Here is a 27,261-nt window from a genome sequence, read left to right on the forward strand (position 1 = left end):
CTTATAGATGTGTTGAGTCAACAGACAAGAATAATATTAAGACAGACAAACCAGAATACAACTCAAGGATGATAATGGAGGTTTTTTCCACTCCACACAAATCTCATTATGAGTTCCTGTCTCTGAATTTTGTTATTTAATCCTTCTTGTTTCAGATCATGGAGATCAATGGTCAGAACTTTGAGAACATCTCCGTCACCAAAGCTGTTGACATCCTAAGAAATAATACACACCTGTCTCTCACCGTGAAAACCAACATATTTGGTGAGTAAAGTCAGTTTGTTCCCATTGTACTAATGCAACTAGAGCGCAATCTGCTTCAGTTCAAATGAGTACTAATCCTCCTCTCTCTGTGCCTCCATCCATCCAGTTTTCAAAGAGCTCCTCAGCAGGATCGTGCACGAGAAGAAGAACGGCGGCCCTCACATCCCCAAGATCCAGGAGAAAAAAGGGAATCGCTTCTCCATCCCGGACCTTCCCGGAGACATGGAGTTCCCCACGGACCACAAGAGCACCAGGAAAATGAAGGCCAACACCGTGTCAGGAGGCCGAAACAAGATCAGGAAGATGCTGGAGAAGACGCGCTTCAGTATCCTGCCGCCCAAACCCTTCAGGTAAGAGGATTTATTTCATCACTGCTGTCTGTGTGTGTGAATGGAGGCAGTTCTTAAAACTGATTTAAAGAATCTAAATGTAAATGAGAAGGAACTACTTTCTTTTTAAGGGCCTATACACCAAAGAATGGTGGGAAAATGTTTTAATGTTTGGATAAATTATGGTCAGAATATGTAATAATCAGTCATTAAAACACCATGGCATGATTAAGATTTATAGGAGAGTTAAAGCAGCAATAATGGGTGTTTTAATAAGACATATGTATCAAATGATGATGTGAGAACACTGTGACAAAGTGAGAGGGTCTCCCCTCCCCTTGATAGTGAGGTTAAGCTCATTGTTCAGCTGTTCACTCTCACCACTCTCATTGGGTCGTTTTCAGCCACAGCGCGCTGCTGAAGCACTAAAAATACATACAATACAATAGCTATTTAAAGTAGAGGAGCATTGAGCAGCTAAAGGGCCAAATATATGACAGTGTTGCTCTGCTATCAACCTTAAAGTGTCGTATGTCAAGGTCGTATACGCAGCTTCTCCGTGCCCCCAAAGTTGCGACAATATTTAAAGAAAAGATCAGCAGCGTGAATTCAGGAGGATTTTGCTTCTTTAAAAAAACATTTTAGGCCGAGTCGGCCGGCCCACAATCCTCTCTGACTTTATCTGTTTGCTGTCTGTGCATCAGTTTTGTAGCAACCGGTGACCCTCTGCAGACGGCAAATATTGGAGGCGTGAGCAGAAATCTAAGCTTCCAGCTTTTTTGTGATTGAACTGAACCATTTAGTGCACCTCAGAGAGCGGGAGAGAGAGGCACGTTTAACCCTTTCTCATGGTTCGTATGAGGAAGCGATTTCAGCAAACTGTACTTAAAAGGCTGACTTACGGCTATTGGACAGAAATAAGTGTATGCATCCGTCCTATTTGAAGCTGTTGTCATGAACATTGCTCTAAAAATGTGCTGTTTACTTTTAGCTCTTTCTTACTTGCGGTTGTCTGGGATGCAGTTTTCATTCTGCTTTTTCACTCATCTTCAGCCTCAAAAAAATGGAAGGCATCATCATCATAATCACACAGCCATTGTTGTTGTCATCCATTGTACTCGCAGCATCTGGAGCAATCTAAAGCAATTGTGCAGATGGGCGCTCACATTCAATATTCCAGCCGTAACGTGCTGATACAGGCTTGATTTCATTTCATCATTTCATGCCTCTCCAGGCCTCATTAAACTCTGTACTGTGTCAGTGTGTGAGCGAGAAGACGCTGTTCTGGTCCTGTTAATTACAGAACTAACCATCAGCACGACACTCGCGCGCGCTGCAAACTCACACACACACACAAAATCATGCGTATTTGTGTCCCGTCTCACTCGATCGGTTTCCAGCTCTGCACGCAGTTTGCATGAAAAACCGACTGTGCTCTGAATCATAACGCAACACGCTATCACACAGCCATTGATCTGACTGGATGCACAGCTTCCAAGGGCTCGCCGCCGCCGTCCTATTTATCGACCAAACAAGGGCTTTTTATTTTAGCTCGTGTGCACCATTCAAACCACTCTTTGGTTCAAAGGAATTGATGGCTGATTAAAGGGACCGGAGATGAGAAAGAAGATGAGAGGGGTGGTTTGGGTTCAATCGGGATTCATCAGCGCCTGTTTTCGGAGGAAAAGTTGACAGGAGGCAGCATTGTAAAGTTTCCTCCTAGGTGTGTGTGTGCATGTATACAAAAGAGACTCTGCTCTGAGGATAATGTAAGATACCATGCAGTTTGAAGTCCGACCGCACACACATACACTGGTCTCACTGTCGTTTTTAGGAGCCACTGTTGCTATGGTGCGGTTTCTCTCTAAAAAGGCTTCATTTCACTGCTGTTGCTCACTTTCTTTAAACACCATCACGAGTTAATTTACACCAAATAACCTTGTTTAATGATTTAAAATCCTGCCCAGCGTCACTGCTGCTGCTGCTGCTGCTTCTCTCTTCTGTCTTGGCTGACATTGTGCTCCACTTCAGACAAGGATTTTATATGACAAGGACACACTGGCAATAAACGAGTCGTTTTCCTGCCAAATTAAGATGTCCGGGCCTGCACGCACAGCTTTTACACACATCCCATATTGACCAGCCCTGTTGATTTACATTCCTAAGATTGGAAAGCAATAGACAAGAGGTTTCAGCCTTTAGTCAGTTTGTCTCAGAAGTCCAGGTGATTTAGTGAGATGACGATAAAGTGGTAACAACGCATGTCCCCGTCGGGCCACATCCATCCTCTCTTCTTCTTGGAGATGCAGTTACATGAACCAAATCATGATGCATGTCACTTTAACTGTTCTGTTATCGAGTGTTTGTGCATCTCAGCATTCACCAGAGAAGACATCCACGTTTTACAGCATGCTCACTGCGCTCACTTTGTAGATCTGCCTTGACTGAACATGGAGAGAGAGAAGGTTTTTGGATTAGCTGCTCCGTCTTTATTCACAATAAAATGGTTCTATATGTATAAATAGATACAACTATATCTTGGACAACACTGTAGACTATGAGCCTTTAAATGTCTGCTGTGACGAGAGGGAAAGATTTGGTTTGTCGAGGCAAAATGCCACAGCCTTCCAATTTTTTAATCAAGGTTAATGGTGCCCATAACCTGGAGCTTTCAATACCTTTAACTTTTAATAACCTGTAGTGGATATGTTTTTAGTTCTGCCTTGTTTTCCACTATGTTTAAAAAAACAGAACTTTTTGGATGGACAACTCTGTCTTAATTCCCATGCCCCTTTTAATGCATTCGGTGGGCGTATTGTAAAGTCGTGGTGCAGACAGCAGTGGAAAAAGTTGTCCTAATAAAGATCTTTTACGTTAACAGGTGAAGACTTATAAATGTCAGTATTGTTAAATAAAAGGCGAGCCCCACCTGCAGTAGGAGGGTGACAGAATGGAAAAAGAGAGCAACATAGTCTAGCACCAGACCGGCTCCAACTCCCACAGCTGACCAGTTTTACACGAGTTATAAACCAAGACATGCTATTCAAGACGACGTTTATAGTATTATTAGTTATGATTTAGTGTTTACATGTACATTGAACATCACTGCAAATGTAAAGGCTTATTGCTCACAAGCTTTAAAGTTGTGTAGCCCACACTGTTGTAGTCGACTGTTGACAAGACGTTCAATACTGGTTCAAAAGTGGAAGTTTTTTCACCAACGTTGATTAAATGTTTATGTTTAGACCAGATTTCACCTGCTTCTGTCGCAAGATTCATCTCACGTTCACACATATATTAACAAGTCGCATCACATATATTTAGCAGCTAAAATGATCGTATAAATGAGCAGAAAATTATTGCAAACACGAGCGGAGTTGGATTCCATCTCACAAGAGATGCATTCAAGTCCAGCACTCATGACCGAGGGGTCGCTCTGCCTTTGTCTTCAGAGCTGCACAGCCGAAGTACCTGCACATGAGCAGTCTTCTTCTTTCTTCTTCTGTGGGGAATGTTTAACACTGCTCTCTTTACGATTTCTCTGAACCTTCATATCACACTGACCATAAAGCGCCATATTTTTTATTTGTGTATGAAAGATTAAATGCGCTGAAATTACGTCTATGCGTAGACCGGAATTTACCCACCACTGCAAAATAATTTTGCAAAAAAGGCCACGACAATCATCACTTTTGTCCTCCTTTCAACCCTAAGGTGAACAAATTATCAAAAGTATATGATGTCGTAACCGAACTTTAGCCGGTTGAAATTAGGTCTCAGACCTGATTTCACCCTGTTTTCAATCAACAGTTGAAATCCCAGGTGGTGCTCACTGGGACTGTACCTGATAAAAGTTTCAATAAATTCACCTCATCATCATCAATATGTGTTCTTCAGTTAATATTCATTCCGTCTTTCTGCAGAGAAGAAGGTCAAACTGATGAATCTTGAGTGTTTAAGTCTTGATTATTCAGTTTTTTATGTTCTTCCTGCTTCTCTCCAACAGAAGAGGTCAAAAGGTCAAATACTCGAGCTGGATTTCCTCACAGATTCTGCAGTTTCCTGTCCTGTGCTGCTTGTGAATCTATGTTTGCATTAAGAAACTGCTCCTGACACCTTCTGCTTATTTATTCCAGCAAACCTGCCAGCGTCTCCTTCCCTTTGCCTGTTGTATATTCTGTCAGCCTACATGTGTGTTTCTGTTGTTTTAAGTGTGCGTGAGAGAAAAGAGAGACCTTGTCGCTCTGCTGCACTTGTACCGCTGCTGAATCACTTCAACAGAGCTCTGCTTCTGTTTTTTTTTTTCAGTTGTTTGATTTTTCTTTTTCACGCTTTTCAATGTCGTCTCTCTTCCTGTTTGTCTCTGCTGCTTCAGGGGCCTGTTTGGGTAAGTTGCTTTGGGGCCTCTTGTGTTACTTCACATCCTCCAACCATTTGATTCAGTATCCATGTGTAGACGTGCGCACAGCAGGCAGCCACACACACAGACACACACACACAACACTGACCTTCAGGAACATTATAGAGGACTGCAGTTATAGATTTCATGCAAATTTCTTTAAGACGTGAATCTCACTTTTCCGCGCAGTCAAGGTGATCTTTCTCCTTGTTTTCACATTCAATTTTTGTTCAGCGCTTCATTCTGGGGTCCATCTAACATGTATTATATTTAATGTATTCTGTAGGGATTTATCGGATGATATCCAGCAGACCTTTTTCTTGCCTCCTTTTTTACCGTCCTCCAACTTTTTAATATACCTACATTTTTCTCTCTTTTTCCTTTCATATCTTTCCTTTCTTTTTTCCACCTTTTGCGCCTCTCAATCTCCCGTCTCATCGCTGCAGTACCTGTCGACTGACTGGAAGATTACAGGGGCTTCACTACAGCGGCACTCGGCTGTGTTAGTGGAAGCCCTGCATTACTGCACCGTGCTCGGTACACACCGTAGACACACACACACACACACACGCACCTAAAGGGAAGCTACAATTAGTATGCAGGCAGGAAGAGATGAACACTCTGTCTCAGACACTCAATTACAGCCTGTGACTCAAACTCACGATGACAGCATATTGAAACGCGTGCAGTGTGTGTTAAACATCAGTCAATCATCACAGAATCTAAGTGCTGATACGAGATCAACTTGCTCTTTTTTTTTTATTCAGTTTGAAATATAACACTACAGTTTACCTACTGTTGTCAATTCTAGATACTGCAGTAGGTTTTAAAGTCTTAGATTGACAGCTTTTCTGCAGCTCTTGGAAAGCTAAGCTAAAAAAAAAAACAGTGAAGTGAGTTTCAACAAAAGAAGACTTTAGAAGGTCTAAAAAGTCAATGAAATGTTGGTTGTAAAAGGTTTCCGTATCCAAATGCATCCTCTTCTGCAGAGTTTAAGCAAAACCTATAATGCACTTATTCAATGCAATTAGCTATGCGTCTATTTTTGCAACCTTAAAAGGCTCCCAGTCACATATTCATTTGATTTATTATATTATTAGTTAGGTTAGTTTTGTGTCGCATACTACTGAAGCACCAAAAAAGTGACATATGATGCCTATGGGATGACATGCAGCAAAGGGTAGAGGGGCGTAAGTCCAACCTGTGGCCGCTGTGTCAAGGACTGTAGCCTCTGTGCAGAGGCTCCTGCTCTACCAGCTGAGCTAAACCAGCGCCCCACATTTAATTACAAATTAATGTTAATTTCATTTTATGGTTTGGGCTTCTCCGATTTGAGGATCACCAAACTATTTCAGTCTTACAATGAAATGAAACGAATATCTTGGGTTTTGGACGATCAAATCAGGCTGAAGATGAAATATACTGTTTCAGATTTTTAATCATTTTTAGACCAAGATTTATATTTAAAAAAAATTCAGATGAATTAATAATGTAGGTAATAATTATTTGCAGCCCTAACAGTAGAACAGGCTTAAAATAACATGATATACAGCCTTTTTAAAGCCTTAATTTTAACTTCTGCGTAGGCCTTGATTCCGTTGTAAATCTGGCACAGCTGTTACGGAAAGTGTCTCCACCTTCAGCAACGCATTCATCATTTGAGACAGGGCTTTTCAACATCACAATAGCCAACCTTTCTGTCTGTGGGTTTGTCTCAGAAGAGTTGCCATTTCCATCACGTGTGCAGATCCAGGCAGTCTAATGAGGCTGTTAATGTAAAGGTTGATGTTTGCATATCCCTCAGGAAGCCAGGTTGAAATGCACCTGTCTTTCCAGTCCAGTTTATCCCCATAATGTGGCCAACTGCTGGTCAAGAGAACAGAATGCTAAGTGCTAACACTAAGAGATTTATTCAAAAGTAAAGGACACAAAGTACAAATGAACAAATATATACAACTGCAAAGTCTTTGGAAAACACCTAAATGAGCTCTTTAATCATCATTTCTTTTCATATGTGCTCTGCTGTTTGCGATGCTCGTTTGTGTCTCTGCTACCTTGTGTGTACCTGTCTCTTTGTCTCTTTGTGTCTACTTGTGCGTGTGTGTGTGTGTGTGGTGAACTTGTGTCTCTGTATCAGTGAATGCTCCTTATCAGTTCCTGCCATTCATGAAGCCGCCTCATGGATGAATTTCAGCTGTGTCACTGCTGCATATTAAAAGACAAATGCAGTGACGGTTATTTTGTGTTTTCATTCTGCAGGAGTCGACATTTTGATTCAATCTCCAGATATTATTTTTCCCTGGAGTTTTATTAGTTGTGATTTTATATGCTCCCGAGAAGACGGGGAGAGAATACTTTAAACTCATAAAACAAAGACAGAAAATATCTGGCTGTTTTTGAGAAATGTCTGCTGCTGCAAATGTGAAGCCTGAAATCAGTCAGAGGACATTAAAGCTCGTCATTAAAGGACAAAATCTAATCAAGCTGTTTCTCTTTTTCTCCCCTTCCCTTATACTTTCACACCGTTTCCCTTCACTCCCACCTTCACACCCCTCTTGTCCCTTGTCTCCCTGCTTCCCTTCCCAGTGATGGCGGCATGGGTCAGTCTCAGGACGACAGCATTGTGGGCACCAAGCAGTGTCGTCACAGCGTGGCCATCATGCCGATCCCCGGCAACCTGTCGTCCAGCAGCCCCGACCTGCTGCAGCCGGCCACCAGCGTCCTCGACTTCTCCAACCCTGCAGGTAAAAAGCTTCGATTACTATGCTCCTTAATACACTGATGAGCAATGAGCTGCTCATAATGCACATGAGCAGCACTTTACTAATTGATCAACTAACCTTGTTTGTTGTTCCACTTACAAGCTATCTGATTGTTCAAAAATTGTTTTTTTTTGTACCCCACAGTACCCACTTTGCTTTAGCTTCTTCAGTCATTTGTTGATCCATGTAATAACGTTGGTTAAGACAATGTTATCGGGGCGCACTGATCGCAGGTTATACTCCCGGCCTGCCGATCATTTGGTGCATGTCGTCCTCCACTTTCTCCTCCCAGCATTTCCTGTCTCTCTTCAGCTGTCCTTTAAAATAAGGCAAAAGCTAAAAAAAGAATAACAATGTTATCATAACCCCAAGAAATCATGGCCTCTGGTCCCTGTTGGCCTGATGGTTAAGGTCAGAAATGCACCAAAAAACATGGCCAAGCCTCAAAAATAAGAATCAGTTTTTAATAAATAAATTGGACGGTGGTGCAGTGGTTAGCGCTGTAGCCTCACAGCTACAAGGTTCCTGGTTCGAATCCCATTCCGGACATAGTGAGCCTTCCTGTGTAGAGTTTGCATGTTCTCCTTGTGCATGTGTTGGTTCCCTCCAGGTACTCCGGTTTCCTCCCACAGTCCAAAGATATGCTCGTTAGGTTCATTGGTGACTCTAAAATTGACCTTAGGTTTGAGTGTGAGCGTGAAAGATTGTATGTCTCTATAGCCCCTTTTACACTGACAGTTAAGAGTGGCATTATTACGCCTCTGTTACGTTCCGTCATCTATGTAAAGCGCACAGAGGCGGAATGGTGGGGCGAAGTCGTTCCACCTCTGAGCCGGCATCGGAGGTATTAACAGAGGTGAAACGGCGTCTGTGTTAACAGCAGAGCCTGCAGGGCGGAATAGCGCCGTGTGTCTGTATGTGAAGCACGCGCTGTTTGTTTACACCTCGCGCACGTTTTGCTTTCGCAAGGCCAAAAGTAAAAGAAAGGATCAAACCATAGAAAACTAATGCAAAAAAAAAAGTCATTACCAAAGCACAAACAAAAACTGAGTTCCTAAAAACATCCAAAAAATCCTGTTTTTTATTCAGATTTGTGAACCAAACAACTGCAAATACTTCCCTCACATTCATGACCCTCATGGCCCTCATTCATGTGTGTCAAACAATTACATGCTTCTCTCCTGAAGCTGTTTGTCTCACTTGACTTGAGACCTCGGCCTCACTGAACAGTAAAAAAAGCCACTTGCCGAGTGAAGGACGGCTCGGAGACGCAGTGCAGACAACCTTTCAAATCGCATAACGCAGCTTTATGAGAAGCGTAGTGTCGTCGTGTCTCAAACACAGACTCGCTTTCTGCCCTCTTTTATCTTTCTCTCTCCTTGAAATACAGCAAACCTCTCAGCAACACTTATGCTAACAAAGGAACAACATTCACTCACTCAAAGCAAGCAGCTGGAGATGTCTAGCACAGGTTTACACACATACAAACAGCCAGGGGTCTTTCTGTTTGAAGTGCCATCGAGCTGCTGGAGAGTTGTGTCCGTCTGACAAAAATTAACCTCCTGGACTTTAAAGTGTATTTATTTCCCTCCTGTCGGACGGGTTTCTGCACCCATAATCATTTAAACTGGGCACTCTCTCTCTGTGTGATTGGTGTGTTTGTGTGTTGGTGAGAATGAAATATGGACAGAGGGGAGAACAAGAAGGAGAAAGTGGAAAGGTGAGACAGAGCGAGAGAGTGAATACGGTCCTGATTTATTCCACCGGCCATTTGTCAATGAGCTACACACACTGACACACACCTGTGCATAGTTTGCAGACCATACATCACATGTGGTTGTGTTGTACTAGAAACACACACACACCCTATGGGCCTCATTAATCATCTGCCATTAGATCAAGTTTCCTTTAGTCCTCTGGCCTCCCATTAGATTTAATAGTAGAGGGAGAACAGCCCGCTCAAACTGAACTGTGTACCAGATGCTCCGCAGGGCTTTAGATACTTGTAATTACCAGCCAACCTCCTACCTGTAGTGTAATTAACATAACTATCAGAAGCTGATGCCACCTTTACACATTTGAGCTGGAAAGCTTGGCAACACATTATTTGGGATATTTTAAAATCTTTGAAAAGTTTTTGTTTTGGATTGGTCCTTGTAAATGGGCTGTAATTATATAGCGCTTTTCTAGTCTTCCGACCACTCAAAGTCCACTCCATAACTCCCACTCCAATCAGGATCTATGCCCATTCATTACCCGACGGCTATGCCTTCAGGAGCAATTTGGGGTTCAGTGTCTTGCCCAAGGACACTTCAACACGTGGACTGTAGCAGTCAGGGATTTAACCCCCAACCTTCTGACTGAGACATGACCGACTCTGCCACTGTGCCACAGCCGCCCCACAGCTGCCCTTGTGTTTGTTGTGGTTGTAGCCAGCTGTTGGGTTGTTTTTAAGGTGCCATTGAGGTTGGTTTAAAGGTGGGCATTTTTTTATATTATAAAAAAGGTTTGACGTCTTATGTAAGCCTGTAACTTAAGGTTGTTGCTCACCATTTTAGTCAAGATACAGAACAAAAGAAACTCAGTGAGGCTTTATGGAAAGCTCCTGGTTGAATAAAGTATAACTGATGAGTGTAAATACAACTTTAATTCTTAACAACATCGATCCATTCATTATCTATACCGCTTACCCTGTTAGGGGTCGCAGTAGGGCTGGAGCCTATCCCAGCTGTCATTGGGTGAGAGGCGGGTGCACACCATGGACTGATCGCCAATCAATCACAGGGCTGACACACAGAGACAGACAACCTTTCACGCTCACACTCACACCTACGGGAAATCTAGTGTCACCAGTGAACCTAACGAGCATGTCTTTAGTCTGTGGGGGGAAGCTGGAGTACCCGTGGAGGGAACCCATGCACACACAAGTATACACAAAATAAGGAAAATAACACATTAGAATAAATATATACATTAAAAAAACAAGCAATAAGCACAATTCTCATCCTCCCAAAAGTGCTAGTTTGCAGTTTTTCTCTGTCCTGTAAACTTTAAATTGATTATCCTTGGGTATACGTTCCCCCTGTTAAATGGGTTTATTTTGAGGAATCACTTCTTGAGGCTCTTTTGTTCTAAAGTTTCTTAATATTCATTTATTAATTGGAAAAATAGTTGAAAATATAAGTGTAGAAGTTGCAGTCCTAATCTTGCCTAACATGTAACACACTTCATTGTACTCCTGCATCTCAGCTGCAAGCAACAGAAGCTTAAAAATAGACATAAGGAGGTTAATGCTGTGATGTTATGTCTGCTTCTTAGAGGGACAGAAGAAGTCTCCACTTGTCTGAGAGTGAAGTCATGTTCTCAGAGCCTCTGTTTCTACTTTTGTCTCTCTCTGTCTATCCACGTCTTTCCCCCTCTCCTCCTGCTCCTCTCTCTCCGCTCGCGACTCTCCTGCAGTGATTTTAAACAGATGTTTCAGTGTCGACATGATGAGTCATACTCAGCCCCTCTGGTTTCACATGAATAGATTAAGGCTACTGTAGAAATCTCTGCTGGTCTTCCCTCCGTTTTCTTCTCTGTCATGATGTTTCCGACCACTATTACTCTTTTTACTCCTCCCACACTCTCTCTTTCTGTTATACTCACTGTGTTTTCTCTTTTTCTTCTCTGCTTGCAAAGCCTTGGGACTCTACTGTAAGTATACATCCCTTCAAAGCCACTGTTTGATTGTGCTGCAGCAAACACTCACATCACATATTTCCCTTCATGTCATTCATCTTTTTTAATTCACAAAGTTATTTTCTACACAACTTTGCATTTATAAACTGCCTCCTACAGACTCTGTATTTGGGCATTGTGTTGTTTTTGTACTCATTATACTTTTCAGTTTCCTTGTGTGAATGTGTGAGTGTTGGAGAATTGCATTATGGCGGATTGCGTTCCGCCCCTATTGCTCTCGACTTGTTTTAACTGCATGCAACCAAAGCCTGCTGATAGCAATGACTGTATATATAGGATCTATATATATATATATATATATATTTATGCGTGTCCATCTGCTCTCATTGTACAAAGCTGAGGCCAAAGTAGCCCCTGTGACGGTATTTGTATTTAGTATTTTGATTTTATAGTTTGACTCATGTCCCATCTGTTAACATGGAGGAGGCGGGCTTTATGACCTAAACTGCAGCCAGTCAGAAGGGGGCGCTAGAGATGTTTTGGCTTCACTTTAAGGGAGCTGTCATGTCGTCCATCTTTTTATACAGTCTATGGTTGAACACCAACTCCGACTACAACTGCTCTACAAAAGGAAACCAGAACTCTTCCGATACCAAAACACATATATATATAAAATAGAGATAACTTTAGGGATGAAGTGATCGAGTTTATAATTTTTACTTAATTTAAGCTGTGATTTGTCTCACGAGAACATTGGTTATTCATAGTACACATAGTTTATAAAAGTTGATTATTTCTTGTGTTCATGAGCTGTAAAATTGCTTTGTTGGAGTAATTGGAGGATCAACCAACATGAGAGGCTTATTCCTGCGTTTCAATAAACATTATTATAATGGATCATTCAGAAAACAACAGAAAGTTTCCTATCTGCTGAGATTAAAACACTTCCAATCAAATCGCTTTAATTTAAACCATTGTTTGCATAAAACAGTAACCTGAGCACTTTACTGCACAACACCAGAGCTACATTATTGTCCCTGCTGAAGTCTCCTTACTATTTAGCTAACACACATTCGTCTTGTCCTGCATGTTACCTTGTTGAACAAGCCACTGAACAAACCTTCACGAGGCAGAACATCAGTTTGCAGGCTAGACGCTCGTTTGACATCATGTTCCTGCAAATGTCACTTCAGGCCCTGCAGATATTACTGCTGATACGCTTTTTGCTCTTCACTGGCACTAACAATACATTCTCCGCCCGTGGCTTGTAAGTTAAAGCACGGGTTAATTTTCTCTGTCTATAGCTTCCCTGCCTCAGGTAGCACAGTTAAACCTCCAGGCTGCTGTCAGTCTGACACTGGCACCACCAACGTACGGCTTCATCTTGTGTTTTTAATAGACAAAAACTTATATTTACCACATAGAGGCGTTTAGTGTCAAACCCAGGCTGAAGAGACACTACTTGTGAGTGGGATTGGTTTTAGGAGGAGGGATTGGTGATAAGAGCAAAGACAGATGAATGTAACGTCCTTCTTACAAGTACGTCCGCAAACATGATTTCATTTGTGTGTACTTGTTGAAGCCCTTTGTTTAACCCCCGGCTACTCTACTGCAAGCTTCTCTCAGCTCCTCCAGCCATCACGCCCTGCCCTCCTGTGCTCTAGAGGCTTTCACATGTGATTTATGTCTTCCGGGTGTATGATGGAGTGACTTGGAAAAGCTTTAGCAAACAGTAGAAAGGAGGGTGAGGAGGAGGAGGAGGAGGAGGAGGAGTGTGTAGCCTCTCTCAGTGCTGTGTTTGCAGAAACCCAAGACATTTTTTTCCCTGTGTAAAAATCCTCTTTGGCTTCGCTCCATGAATAAATCCTCTGCTGTTGATGAGAGTGAATGATACCTTATTGAGGATGATAATTGATTGGATGTTTGGTTGGACGGGCAGCGATTGTCCTCCCGTGTGCTGGTCAGGTCGCAGCTCGTCCAGTGAATTAAATATGATTAATTCCCCCGGGTATAATAGCCCGCTATTTAGCAGAGAGCTTCCCACACTTTAATCACAAATCACAGCTAATGAGACACAAAGCGTTTAGCTTCCACTCCAACCACCCTGCTGCACATAAACAGGAGAGGAGCTGTGCTTCTGCAGCTACACGGGAAACATGGAGGAAACACTTCTGATGAAGGCTCTGTGTGTTGATGCTAAGACTCAATGTTTCTGCACACACCGCCTTCTGCAGTGTAAGAGTCAGTAATCATTTGACTGACACATTAAGTGCATATCTTGTGTTATTTAAATCAATGAATGTACAGTCAATAGAAAGATCGTTCATAGCTAAGAATGGCCTCCAACATCAGTCATCAATATTTACGCATTTCAAGCACTGTTAAAGCTGGGGTAGGCAACTTTGGGGAAAGCCGCTCCCAACTAGACACATAACAAGCACTGCCTGACTAATACTGGAGGCCAAGTCCAGGAGGGAGCATTGGGCTGAGGGCTAAGCGCATTGTTCTCTTCGCTAACTGTGTCCAACGACCTTTAGGGTAGACCAGAGTGCGCTCTGGTCGACAGGTTGGTTGGCAATCCATTAATTTCATGCGGGCTTTAAATTGATTGTATGAACTGATTACAGGTCTGCAACAGCCACAGATTTTTGCAGTTAGAGCTTTTGATGTATTGATTGCTGTCTGGATATAAATAGAGTTTCAGCTAACATAAAAAAAGCTTCTAAACTATTTTTGCCTACGCTTGCTTTAAATGCAAAATTTTAAAAAAGCGCAATAACGTCCACACATTATCAGAGAAGAAAAATATCTGTATATATGCATACAAATATAGAATTAAAGGGCCAGTTCGACGATTTTTAACCTCAGTCCTATCAAGCTATTACGGGGAGCTAATGCCATTATGGTAGGGAAAAAATGCAATTTGTTTCTGTGCTTTTGGAGGACGCTATCCACTTCTCCAATGGGCCCTGGAAAACCTCCGCCAGACTACGTAAAACACATCATCTTGCAGAGGACAGGGAGCTTGCTAAACTACACTTCCTCATTCTAGGACGCCCGCCTCCGATGTCATGTCTCGTTCAAAATCGTCAGGTTTGAAATGCAGACTGCAGACCCGAAAATGTTTTAGATGATCCACCGGCTTGTTCCCATTGTATTTCTTTACCGCTCTGAGCCGTTGCCTGCAGCGATCAATGTCTTTGACTGGAAAACGGTCGTATTTAACTCCAGCGTCTCTCACTGGGCCGTTTCCTTTCAGAGGGAGGGGCGCAATGCATGCTGGGTGTTGTAGGAATGTAGAATGGGCGAAACCACGAGCTGTTTGTACAACTTTCTCCACATCTAAGACACCAATTTCAAATATTATTGCTTCTATTGATTACAGAGAACACCAGCTTTGACTGACAGTGGCTTTTTTCCAGGGGCAAACTGCTCTAGAAAAGTCAAACACTTTAGATGTATTAAAGGCATTATACAGAAAAACACAGAAGAGGCATCAGATTTATGTAAACACATGGACACAGACTGATGCTACTTCCCTCAGAAAAGCCTCCCTTTTTTCATGCATACATCACAGATTAATAAATACAATGAATCCTTTTCACGCTCCAACAGGCAGAGCTGATTAATTATCCGCATTCACTCTGACGTTATTATCATTGGGTTTCCCTTCAGCAATTTGTTTTTGCTTATTGTCTGCATGCTGCTGCACTGATGATGATTATAAAGCTGCCCCAGCTATTGTCATCTAAACACACACACACACACACACTTAAAGAACCCCATCGTCACAGTCAGATCAGAAATCTGTATGCTAATAAAGGTAAAGGTAATGACTTTGTGTCTGAGCACACTTAACCCTTCCCTGCTTAGGAATTAGGGAGATGTGTGCGTGTGTGTGCGTGGGTCTGTGTGTGTGTGCATTTGCATGTGCATGCACAAACTCACAAGTCAAACTGACCCTTTTTTGTTTTCTAAATGCGCTCTTCGTGATCTGCCTCCTTTTCCCCTCTTTGTGATGGAGCTCTCCGGCTGCGTGTGGCTAATGGGCCGTACCCTCTTCTCTTACTCAAACACAGAGATCTCTAATGCAGCATCTCACTCAGGGGGAACACTTCCATTATTCAACACACACTTCACCGTGAGTCGCGTGCAGCTGCTGCTCAACATCAGCTGCCACAGAAACCTGTACTTTTTATTATTAAATTTAATGTCTTTTATCAGCTAAACAATAATTCAGTTATCTATTAAGAAAACAGAGTCATCGCGGGACATGATGTAGTCTTAAGGTTGTTTTAATGATTTAATTATGCATCCATAGCTTTTAAATGGAACATTACATAATGTAGCAAAGTAAATGATTTACATTTGAATTTCAAAGTAGTTTTATGTCTTTCTAATGTACTATATCTATATCTATATATATATATATATATATATAGCTATATCTATACTAATAGCTTTTAGTTTGGTTTAATAGTAGGTTTATAATCCTATAATATAATGTTTAAATGGTTACCAAAAGAACAGCATGTGAGGACCGGTAATGTTTGGATATCCAGGCTGAACATAGGTCAGAGTGTCCCGCTCCTCACATGGATGTTCAGCATGTGATGCCTGCTCCAAGCACACATGTGACCTTGTAGTCCATATGTTTACAGTGAAGGATGAGTCACTTGTGATATCTTGGTCATGACATGTGTACACATGACATGATGTATTTTAAATACAAAGTCTTTTGTGTCCTTCTCTCTCCAAACTTGCGGACGCCAATAAACCAACTTCTCTAAACAATTACACATTTTGTTATTAAACCAGATTTAAGTATTGTGTGTTTGGCATCATCATGTAGGTCAGTTAGAAAACAGGCTTCATAGAAAGACTGAGAATGTAAGTAACAGGCAGGCTCGGAAAAATATGTCAGGTCATTAGAATAATAAAGCAATGTCATCGCTAAATGTGAATAGATGGATACATTAAACTTCATTTTGAATTAATGGCAAGGCAAGTTTACTTATAAAGCACCATTCATACATAGAGCAATTCAAAGTGCTTTACACAGTTAAAAACAGAGCATTATGACAAAATACAGAATACAAAATACAGTAAAATATAAAAACAGGTCCGGTAAGAACAGTTCATGCTTCTACTTAAAGCTCCTATGAGGAGTTTTCTCTGGTTATGAAACAGACTGAAGTGAATTCTGATGCCTCTATAGGACCTATGAAAGCAAACCAGACCATCAACGACAAGATTGATTATTTCTATATAGTTATTTTTAATGCCTGGAGCTGCTGGTGGGGGGGTAGGTGTCAGACGAAGCGATTAACTGCACGCTGCCTTTGTTTACATTTCCAGGGCAAATATTAAAGTGAGTGATACATGTGACTGTTAAAGAAAGCAGAGTGAGATCTTTGTACAGGACAAAATCAGCAAAGAGATAAGAGGTACGGCTTTGTCCACAGGGGGCGCCAAAATCAACACAAACTGAAGTTCCTCGCAGGAGCTTTAATTCTAAGTGTCCTTCTTAGACTTCTTTATTTCTCAACACTTATACAACAGTGTTAGAAATGTCTAAGTTAGTTCCCTGAACTTTCCTCTTAATTGGTCCCAGACTCCTTTATTTCTCAACACAACGCTGTAAGTATTACCCAGTACTCGTACAACGGTGTTAGAAATTTCCTGAACTTTCCTCCTCTTTTATTATAACTCGTCAGTTAAACTTTTCCTTAGTTTTTTACTCTTACGAGAATTCTTTTTCTCTTCGGTCCCAGACCCTGGAGTCCCAAACTCCTACTGCTGCAATATTCAATCGTCCATTATATTTTAAAAACGTTCAGATATCCTATTGTGTCTTTGACCTATTGCCCATTTGGTTTAATACCAAAGACTATTGGCAGGAGAGAAGTCGTCTCAGCAAAACTCTTCGAGCCTTTTACACGTAAACACTCAATAATTCAATGGTAATAAAATATAAAAACCTTATAGTGTTCCTGCCACCGCTGGCACAGCCACTCATATAATAATGTTTCATAATGATCACATTATCGGGACATTACTGAAGATAAATGTCAATTACTGCAAAACTACTTTCCAGTTACCATTTTACAGTTTCATAGACTTCCTTGTATTTAATTTGATTGCATTACTGGCATTTGGTATTGCTGTTGGCCTAACCATCCGCTCATATATCCCTAATAAGCCACTGAACGCTCCCCTCTTGTTTTCCTCCTCCGCTCAGACATCCCAGACCAGGTGATCCGGGTGTTCAAGGCCGACCAGCAGAGCTGCTACATCATCATCAGTAAAGATACCACAGCCAAGGATGTGGTCGCCCACACTGTCAATGAGTTTGGCCTCATCGCAGCACCTGAGACCTACTCCCTGTGTGAGGTTTCAGTCAGCCCAGAGGGAGTCATTAAACAGCGCCGCCTGCCCGACCAGCTCTCCAAACTGGCTGATCGGATTCAGCTCAACGGCAGGTAAGAAACTCAAGAATCACACTGATGTGAAATATCATGCACTCGAGACAAACTGTTTCACTGATAGCCTTGTGGCTTTATCCTGAGCTTTAATGTTGCAGGTATGAGAGTGTTTCTGTATCTGCAACTTTTAGAGCAACTTGCAGGTTGGAGACCCCAGTGAATCAGTGTGTAGGAAATTGAATAAGTAATTATATTTTCAACGAAATATATGAAGTAAAACCGATTAATGACGGGTTTAACATGAATAAATATGGATCTAAATGCCTCACTTGTCATTGAAGATAAAGAAATTGTTAATTCATATGCATACGACGGAGCGTAGACTGATAATTATGAGCCAGTTAGGAGTCAAAGACTCCAGGAACAGGCCAGGATGAGGAGAAATAACAGGCACCGGAGAGACGTTGAGCTGTAGTGTGGCGAGAACTAGAGGAGAACTGGACAGGTTTTGTAATGAGTGTGATATCTAACGCTGTGCTCACATCGAAACATTGTAAAGTTTATCACATACCAAAGGCTAGTGGCAGCAAGTGGGAGTATTAATTACCCCATTACAGTTACAAAAGGGCGAGTTGTATTTCTTATTGCCTTCTATAACGGTAAATCCGTATACCTTTGTTTTTTTTAATCAAAAGTTTTATTTTCAAAAATGGAGGTTAAATTAAATACCACAGAAAATCATAAGCCTGTACACATACATGCTTTTGGGGTGGTGGGGAGTTGCCACTCCATTCTCAAACTCCCCCCTCCCTCCCCATATGACACATGGGTAAAAAAATTCAGGAATACTAATGACATCAAAAGCGAAAATTTGAATGAAAATAAAAATGTAAATTAATAAAAAGGCTGAGAATAAAATAAAATAATACAACAACAAAAATCCGTACTACGTTTTGCGGTGCCGCAGCAGTGTGTGAGAGACAGAGAGGGCGAGAGAGCGATGACACTTTCCTCATACTTTGTTTGATAGGTGCTTGTGTGTCCCGTCCCGAGGTCCCGTCTCTTCACCTGCACAAAACGCACCCAGGCACGAAAGCTAGCTCTGTTCCTCTTCCTGTCAGGGAAACGACGGGCTCGATGTCCTGTCAAGCTAGAATTTGTGCACCCGGCACAAACGCAAAAATGAACCATCATAAGAACAGGTGAAACGCAATGTTAGACTACCGAAATAATAACTACACAATACGATACGCTCGTTGAGCTAAGGCAGAATTGGAAACCAGCCAATTTGTCCTCTTAATTTGTGCCCTTATGTCTTGTAAATAATATAAAATCAAACATTAACCTTTTCCACCGCCATTTACAGACAAGATTGAGTATTTATGTCGTAAAAAAATGTATCTGCCAGTACACAAGGCATCATGCAAGACTACTTTAATAAACCAGGAAGCAACAACATTTCATGGTCAGGGAAGCACATTTGTCACGGAAAAAGGACACATATTTACCGAGGATCCACAGTGGGAGTCTTGGACGGGGAGCAGCTGGAAGTGGAAAAGAGAATTTGAGAATTTATGTCGACCTGTGTCGTGTTGAAAGCTTGAAAGACTGAACCAAAGTTCTGACCTGCAGTGCTTTGACTCAGAGACATGGGAGATTTTCCTTCCTTTTCTATTTTAAATTATTTCTGGGGTTGCTTTATACTCCACAAGGCCGCACCGCGCTTAGTATTTTATACAACTACTGTGACCTTTTTTCTGCAGAACAATTTTCAACCCTGTAGTGAAAAAGAATTTAATCCAATATAGCATCAATAGTAGCAGAGAGTCTCCAGACTTCATACAAGCGTCTTCTAAAAAGTTGGTCATGTACAGAACATATGTATTGATTAAATCCTCCTACGGCAGTGGCTCTCAGCTCTTCCAGCAATTCCAAGGTGTAAATTAGTTCCTGATTAAATGGATCAAATGAAAAGCAGCGGGACTCCAGAAGCCGTGGAGCAGGATTCAGAACTACTGTCCTAGTTCTGCTGAATTATAAATCAAGTGGTGTTATACTTATCAAGGCCTGAGAAACATTTTTAGGTGCTTCGCTGAGCAGAACACGAGCTGCAGTTTGACCCATTAATAAACAAAAACAGGAAGAGTGAACGCATGCGAAGCCGGTTTCGTGCTGCAGTCATATTTTACTCGCGGAATCAGTATTTCTTTTTCTTTCACTTTTTCTGGACAGTAAGCCTTTCTCTGATGTGACTCCTTTGCACCATCGCCAGCAAGTTCTTTTCGACGTGACCCAGTCTGAGGCACATCGCCCTGCCTTCTTGCTGCCAGACGCACATTCCCTTTTAAGATGAAAGTTTGTAGGACATGAAGGATAATTGCACTGCAGCCGTAAAGTCTGCTTTAAAACGTCTTCTCCGTCGGGTTTCTCACAGTTTTCTCTCCTTCCCCTCTCTCTCCTGGTCTCCTGTGGTCCCTCATCAGTCCCCTCCCAACTAGGTTAGCATGAATATTTCATCCTCTGTCAGGGGCGGAGGCCTCGGCAGACAGCATGGCACGTCTGGAATTATTCATACACACACTCACATGCACACAGGCACGCACAAAGATATATAGATACAGACAGGCGCTTTCTTATACACAGTCACGCATTGAACACATATAGACATGCATATATTGTACTCTGGGAATTTATGCACATGCATCTAGACTCACACATTCTTGCAGAGAAAGTCTTAATGGACTGAGTCGCACACACTCATGCACCTAGAGGACACTCACGGTAACACCCTCTGTGTGTTTGATGGATGACTGAGCTGCACAGAAAACAATTGGCATTCTCCTGTGAGATATTGGAAGGAAAGAAAGGTTGCTCTAGCTGTAGAGGTATGAACAAGCCTCTGCAGATCGTTTCCTCTTTTACTTTATGCATTTACAATAGAAGTGATTTATAAATATATAACACAGTTTCCTGTGCAGATTGTTTATTTTAGTGACATTACTGACAACCATCTGTCATGTTTGTGTCTTGCTTTACATATGCACTGTTTATATACATAGTGGAGTGTCAGCAGGATGTACATGCATATACAATTTGCGGGATTTATCAGGAGCAGTAGGCAGATATGTCTGTCTTTCAAATTGCATACTATACTTGCAGTCAACTACATACTGATTTGGCCATAATGTAGTTACAATGTTGCAATTTCATTTAGCAGACGCTTTTGTCCAAAGCGACGTACATGTGAGAGTTAATACAACACAGGCAACGATCGAGACAGGAGGGAACGAAGTCAGTAAGAGCCAACAAACAAGGTCAATATAGTTTGTCATTATCATCATCATGAGAATCCTAATCAACAGAAATCACACCCTCAACGTCGTCATCATCAATAGCATCAACATTATTAAGGTCAGAGGTGTTCATGAAAGAGCTGGGGCTTTAGCTTCTTCTTAAAGGTGACTGAATGGAGTTTGGTAACTCGTTCCACCACCTGGGGACCACAGAGGAGAAGAGTCTAGTTAGCGACTAACTAGTCCTGTTGTGATGGGAGAACCAGGCACCTTTCATTGGCAGAGCATAGTGGGTGGGAGAAAGTGTAGACCTGGATGAGGGCGTTCAGGTAGGCAGACGTTTTTGTTGCTGTTTTGTAAGCGAGCAACAGGGTTTTGAGTTTGATGCGAGCGGCGACTGGGAGCCGGTGGAGGGATATGAACAGGGGATGCAGTATGCAAACAAAAGCAAAACTTACAGTACACCAAAAATACCCGGATGTCGCTTTGATTCAGAAATCTCCAGTATACATTGACCAGTTTACCTCACCTACTGTATCCCATAATGCAAAGCACTGGAACGTCACAACAGCAGTTGAAATTGTGATGGCAGCAGTATTCGAGCCGAAGGGGGCGCCTTTGCTAAAGAAGCAGCGGTTTGCGTCTGGTGGACTGTTGTTTACTTCCACTTTCCAAAACTGTTAACTAAGATAAGATAAGAAAGAACAAAAGAGACAGTGCCTAAAAGAAAAACAATATTACAAAAGTTATCTACAAAAGTAGGCAGGAAGTAGTGGTGGCAGTTAAAGTGACAGTTGTATTGACAGTTATTATGTAGTAAGAGCTTCTATTGCACAAGCGACTCTAGCAGGCTGCCACCCAGAACGGCTCCAGAAGTGAATAATTGAACTGGTGCCTGGCGTGGCATACTGTAAGTTAAATATGAACAGCTCCATACTACCGCCAAACATACTATGCAGTATGTAGTATATAGTATGCGATGTCCCTACCGTCTCTTTCTCTGTGTCCCGCCTCCTCCCTCTCTCACTCTCCCTGCAGCTGATGACTGACACAAGGTCTAACAGGAGACAAGCTGAACCTATAGGAAGCCTTGTTCTCACTGCCAAAATACATATAGCGAGGAGATCCTCACACAAGCACACACACAAGCCCACACATAAAGCACCAATGGCTTGTTTCCAGTGGCTTTGCCTTACCCAGCTCTATTTAGCACCACTTAGTTCATCATTAATTTAGTCTCCCCTCTACATGTACAAGATTGTTTGTGGTTTTGTGGTTTATTCTTCATTTCTTTTACCATTAGTCTTCCATTACAGGATTGGTCTAAGGTTTCCTCTCCTCTTTTCCCGTCCTTCCTGTCTCCTCTTGTCTCATCTTCTCCGCTTTCGTTCCTTATTATTTTCTCTCATCTCCCTTTGGTTTCACTGCAATCCTTTTATCACGTCTCCCTTCCTCTCATATATTCTCCTGTCCTCTCAACTACTCTGCTTTCATCACCTCTCTTCCTATCTGGCCTGTACTCCCCTTAGCACTTCTCAAATAATGACAAATTAGTGTGTCCACAGGTTCTTAGAAAGTCACAGAATGACTAAATCTGTAAATTCAGCCCTAATAAATTCCTCTTTTCTGCTTTTGAGTGCTCAAAATAGTCGCTTCTTCTTTCTGAGCTTGACACATCCTGTGTTTTATCCTAAGTGTACTTAAGCTTGAACTCGCCTCACATCTCCTCCTGTTAGTAGCTCTTCTCTCCAGAGTAACAGAGGGCAATTTGGAGTCACAGCCGTGCCAACACTTTGCCCCTGAGTGCTGTAGGCCTGCAGGGCGCTAAGGTGCTGCATTCCTAGATGAACACATTACAGCTCCATTAGAGAGGAAGTGTGTGGGGGTTAGCTTGGGGGGGGTGGGGGTTAGATTTATAAACACAGAAGCACATAACGAGGTAAGAGAGATGTCCTGCTGCTGGATGCTGTCCCAGGAAAATGTTGGAGATCGAGCCGAAAGAGAAATGGCTCTTTTTTCCCCCTCTCACTCATGCACCTGTCATCCTTCTTGCCTCTCTCCTTCTCACCCCAGGGTAAAATATGGGTGTAATCTATCAATACCATTAGAGTTTTTTCCCCTTACCTCAAACTAATCTAAAGCAGGGGACACAAATTGTCCCTCTTTAAAAATGAAATGTGAGGAAAGTCAGAAGATTCATGTGCAGAAAGTTAAAGCTGGCTGAAAAGCTGCATCCTGTCCACCCACCTGCCTGCCTCTGCAGCCTTTAATAAAGCATCTGAGGACACTGCAGCTGCTCTGATTATACAGAGATATCACTCATATATAACTCTTGCATATCCTACTATACTAATCCAACTATTTGCAATTACTGTCAGTGTTACTGTTACCCCCTTTTTTATACTTAAAGGGTTGTGTCATTCTTTCTCTCCTCTTGTCTTTTACTGTATTTCTTTTAACTCAAAATCTTTTGCAAGAGAAATCAGGGAATGTCTTAAATGAATAACTCATTAATCACCGTCCTTCTCTCCTTCCCTTTGTAGGTACTACCTGAAGAACAATATGGAGACGGAGACGTTGTGTTCAGACGAGGATGCTCAGGATCTCCTCAGAGAGAGTCAGATCTCTCTGCTGCAGCTCAGCACCATGGAGGTCGCTGCCCAGCTCTCCATGAGGGACTTCGAGCTCTTCAGGAACATCGAGTCCACAGAGTATGTAGTTGTTTTACTCCCTCCTAAAAAAAGGCTATATTAGCTATTCAAAGGATATAAATTTGACTTTTATTCCTTATGGTTCCCAGGTACGTAGACGACCTGTTCAAACTGGACTCCTCGATTGCAAGTGGTAACCTGAAGCAGTTTGAGGAGGTGATAAACCAGGAGACCTTCTGGGTCGCCACAGAGATCCTGAAGGAGCCCAACGCCATGAAGAGGATGAAGACTATCAAACACTTCATCAAGATCGCCCTGCACTGCCGAGAGTGCAAGAACTTCAACTCCATGTTCGCTATTATCAGGTAGGCTCGCTGTCAAAGCTGCTGTAGAGGAGTTTGTGAGTATATTGGCTTCCTAAATTGAGAGAAGTGACACATTATTTCATCATTTTCCACATAATCACCTCAGTTGTGGTGAAGTAGGAACGTCAGAGACAGCCTAAGGAGAGCCTGTCTCACCTCCTCCCCTCTCCCTCCTCCTCCAACCAGCTGAATCAGCCCGATTCTCCCAAACCACACAGAGACTATTTATAACAGTCAGTCTTCAGCAATATCAAATCTAGTATGCAGACAATCTGCATAGTCCCCGCCCACTATGTACATTTCCAACCGCTCCCCTCCGTCGCGAAAACAAAACACGTCTCTGCCGTTTAGTGGCAACTTGTTGAAAGCTAGCTAGCTAGCCTGAAATGTAGTAATTAGTAGTAGTAACGTTAACGTTAGTAGTCAGTAGTGAGTTTGCAAAAATTATGATGACAGTCACATCTGGCTCGAGCATCGCTGAAGTGGTTGCCATAGGTTGCACATCATGATATGCATAGCATCATCCCGTCCATTAACGGGATTGGCTCCTTAGGTTTGTGACGTCTCAAACCTGCCAATCTGAAAACGTGTTGTTCAGCCTGTCCTTGGTACACTGCAGTTTAAAAGCAGACAGGCCCAGCCATGGAGATGACTGCTGATGTTGTCCCTGATATGTCTTGTAGCTCATGAAGAACACCACATGGAGATGTTTACAAGGTTAAACACTGGATTTTCACTGGAGGGGGGCTTTTAAGAAAGCAGGGACAGAGGATGACCTCAGCTTCTGTGCTGCATCCTGACTATGATTAAGCCAAACTAACTGTTTTGTTTGTTGTATAGCATCATTTAGGTTTCACTGCCAGGCTGTGTCAATGGGTCCTAGAGACGATGCATCTCAATAACTTCACTTCTGACTCTGTTGGCTCATTTTACGGATGCAACAGTGTCCCAGTCCTGAGAGTAATTATTCTCTTACAGCATGTTATGTTCTCTCCGTAGCCTAGACTGGTTAATAGGTTGTTTAGACGCCTCAGCGTTTTGTAATGAAGTGCACTTGTTTGAACCCTCATTATAGATAAAAAACACGATGTTCTCCACTAATACAACTGCATCATCATCACTTATGAATTTGAATACATAAACATGCAGTTCTGCAATAACAATCGCTGTGGATGCATCATAAACAAATGACGTGATTCAAGCTTCTGCATTACAACCGTCTCTTACCACATCAAGCATGCATGTTAAAGTCTGGCTCATACTGCGCCTTGCTCTTGTCATGCCGGGTCAGAGCCAGTGTCCACTTTAAGATCAGGACTCACACTTACAGGCCCTGAGCCGTCTGGTAATCCTCTGTTCGCAGCTGTAACAGGCACTTTAGAGCAGAAGTGTCTGACCTCCACGTCCCTTTACACGCCTCCTCACAGCAGGATATCTTCGCACATATGGCTCTCTGATGCATAACCTGCCTGGTGACAGGGGCATTGCTGCTGCTGTGTGTGTATGTGTGTGTTTATAAGAAAAATAACTTTCAGGGTTTCCCATAGCCTTTTATAGTGGCTGACCAAACAAAGAAAAGATCAATGACTACGATACAACTGCTAAGGATTAACTCATTAACACCTTTTGTCAAGATCACCTACATACAGATGGACGACAGAGGATTCAGAATATTAAAAAATCGTACCAAAAGAGGAAACCACAGAAAGGTTGTAGCAGCAGTGGAGGACGGGCGGAGAGTTGATGAGCAGAAGGGGACAGAAAATGAAGAGATAATGAAAGGAGAAAGAGGAAATAAATGCTTTGCCAGTCACAATTATCATCTGTCTAAATGAGTCTGCTCTGAGATGACTTTGCCTCAGGGGGTCTTCTGCTCTGGAACAGGGAGACCTTGTAACTGAAGCTGGTTAGCTCCAAAAGGAATAATTACCCAAATGACTGTATTGGCTTTTGATTGGGATGAATGTTTGGAGCATACACACTAAAATTATCCTCGTATCTCTCATGCACTCTCATTTCTACCTCTCCCCTTCTTCCCACCATAACCCATTTATCTCTGTCTCCCTGCTCCTCCTCTCCTTACACCTTTTTTTTTTTTCCTCCCTCTCCGTAGCGGTCTGAACTTGGCACCGGTGGCTCGACTGCGGAGCTCGTGGGAGAAGCTGCCCAGCAAGTACGAGAAGCTGTTTGGAGACCTGCAGGATGTTTTCGACCCATCCAGGAACATGGCCAAGTACCGCAACATCCTGAGCAGCCAGAGCATGCAGCCTCCCATCATCCCACTGTTCCCAGTGGTCAAGAAGGATCTCACCTTCTTACATGAAGGTTTGTGGAGAAAACCCAGAATTTCTTAATGTTTTCTTCATGTGATTTATCTGCTCTCGTGTTGCTACATTTCCTTTAATCGTCCATAAAAAGTAGAACTGAGGCCATTTCTGAAAGTTGACATGTCATTCTGGTGAGCTTTACGTCTCCTACTTCCTCTGTGTAGTTCTGAAAGGTCAAGTTCAGTCTCACTCCGGAGGTTTACTTCTGCTAAAGGCTTCCCTATCTTTCCTTTTTAAGTTATCACCCTGAGTCACGTCAAAACTACCTAAACGGACTTCTCTTTAACGGCTTTCTTTTAAATGTACAGCCGTGTTATTAATGGAGGAGTAAGTTCCCTAATTGTGTAAGTTAGATAAAATTCTCAAATGGCCCAGCCTGACTCGAAATGAAAGAAAGACACAACTTTGATCTCCCGGAGGAATGACGAGACGCAGACCAGAACAAGAAGATTTTTGCTTTGAACATTCAGCTTAGAAATACTGTTTGATAAATTGCATCTTGCAAATGCCCCAAAATATAAATGATTTATCTCTTTTTAAATGTTGCACAGCTGACTTAACACGTGTTCACTGTGGTGCATCTGTGTGTGTGTGCGTTTTGTTCTCCTTCTCTTAGGCAACGACTCCAGCGTGGACGGTCTGGTGAACTTTGAGAAGCTGAGGATGATCGCCAAAGAGATCAGACATGTGGTGCGGTTGACCTCAGCTAACATGGACCCTGCCCTCATGTTCAGACAGAGGTTGGTTGTTTTGATGAGTCCTTAA

At 42.3% G+C, this 27,261-nt stretch overlaps 1 protein-coding gene across 8 annotated transcripts in view; it reads left to right on the forward strand.

The window, feature by feature from the left end:
- Positions 1 to 27,261, forward strand: part of LOC138597864 (rap guanine nucleotide exchange factor 6-like) — a 178,053-nt gene that overhangs the window by 132,693 nt on the left and 18,099 nt on the right. For all 8 annotated transcript variants that reach the window (XM_069669422.1, XM_069669430.1, XM_069669439.1 and 5 more), the window contains 8 exons: positions 156 to 264; positions 371 to 614; positions 7,579 to 7,736; positions 17,677 to 17,917; positions 23,697 to 23,864; positions 23,954 to 24,169; positions 26,283 to 26,494; positions 27,113 to 27,236. In XM_069669422.1, the coding sequence (XP_069525523.1) occupies positions 156 to 264; positions 371 to 614; positions 7,579 to 7,736; positions 17,677 to 17,917; positions 23,697 to 23,864; positions 23,954 to 24,169; positions 26,283 to 26,494; positions 27,113 to 27,236 (1,472 nt within the window). The remainder of the gene's footprint in view (positions 1 to 155; positions 265 to 370; positions 615 to 7,578; positions 7,737 to 17,676; positions 17,918 to 23,696; positions 23,865 to 23,953; positions 24,170 to 26,282; positions 26,495 to 27,112; positions 27,237 to 27,261) is intronic.

Source organism: Semicossyphus pulcher, unplaced genomic scaffold, assembly GCF_022749685.1.
Source record: "Semicossyphus pulcher isolate SPU_LCO1_2020_fin unplaced genomic scaffold, fSemPul1.0.p SCAF_10, whole genome shotgun sequence".
Lineage (NCBI taxonomy): Eukaryota > Metazoa > Chordata > Actinopteri > Labriformes > Labridae > Semicossyphus > Semicossyphus pulcher.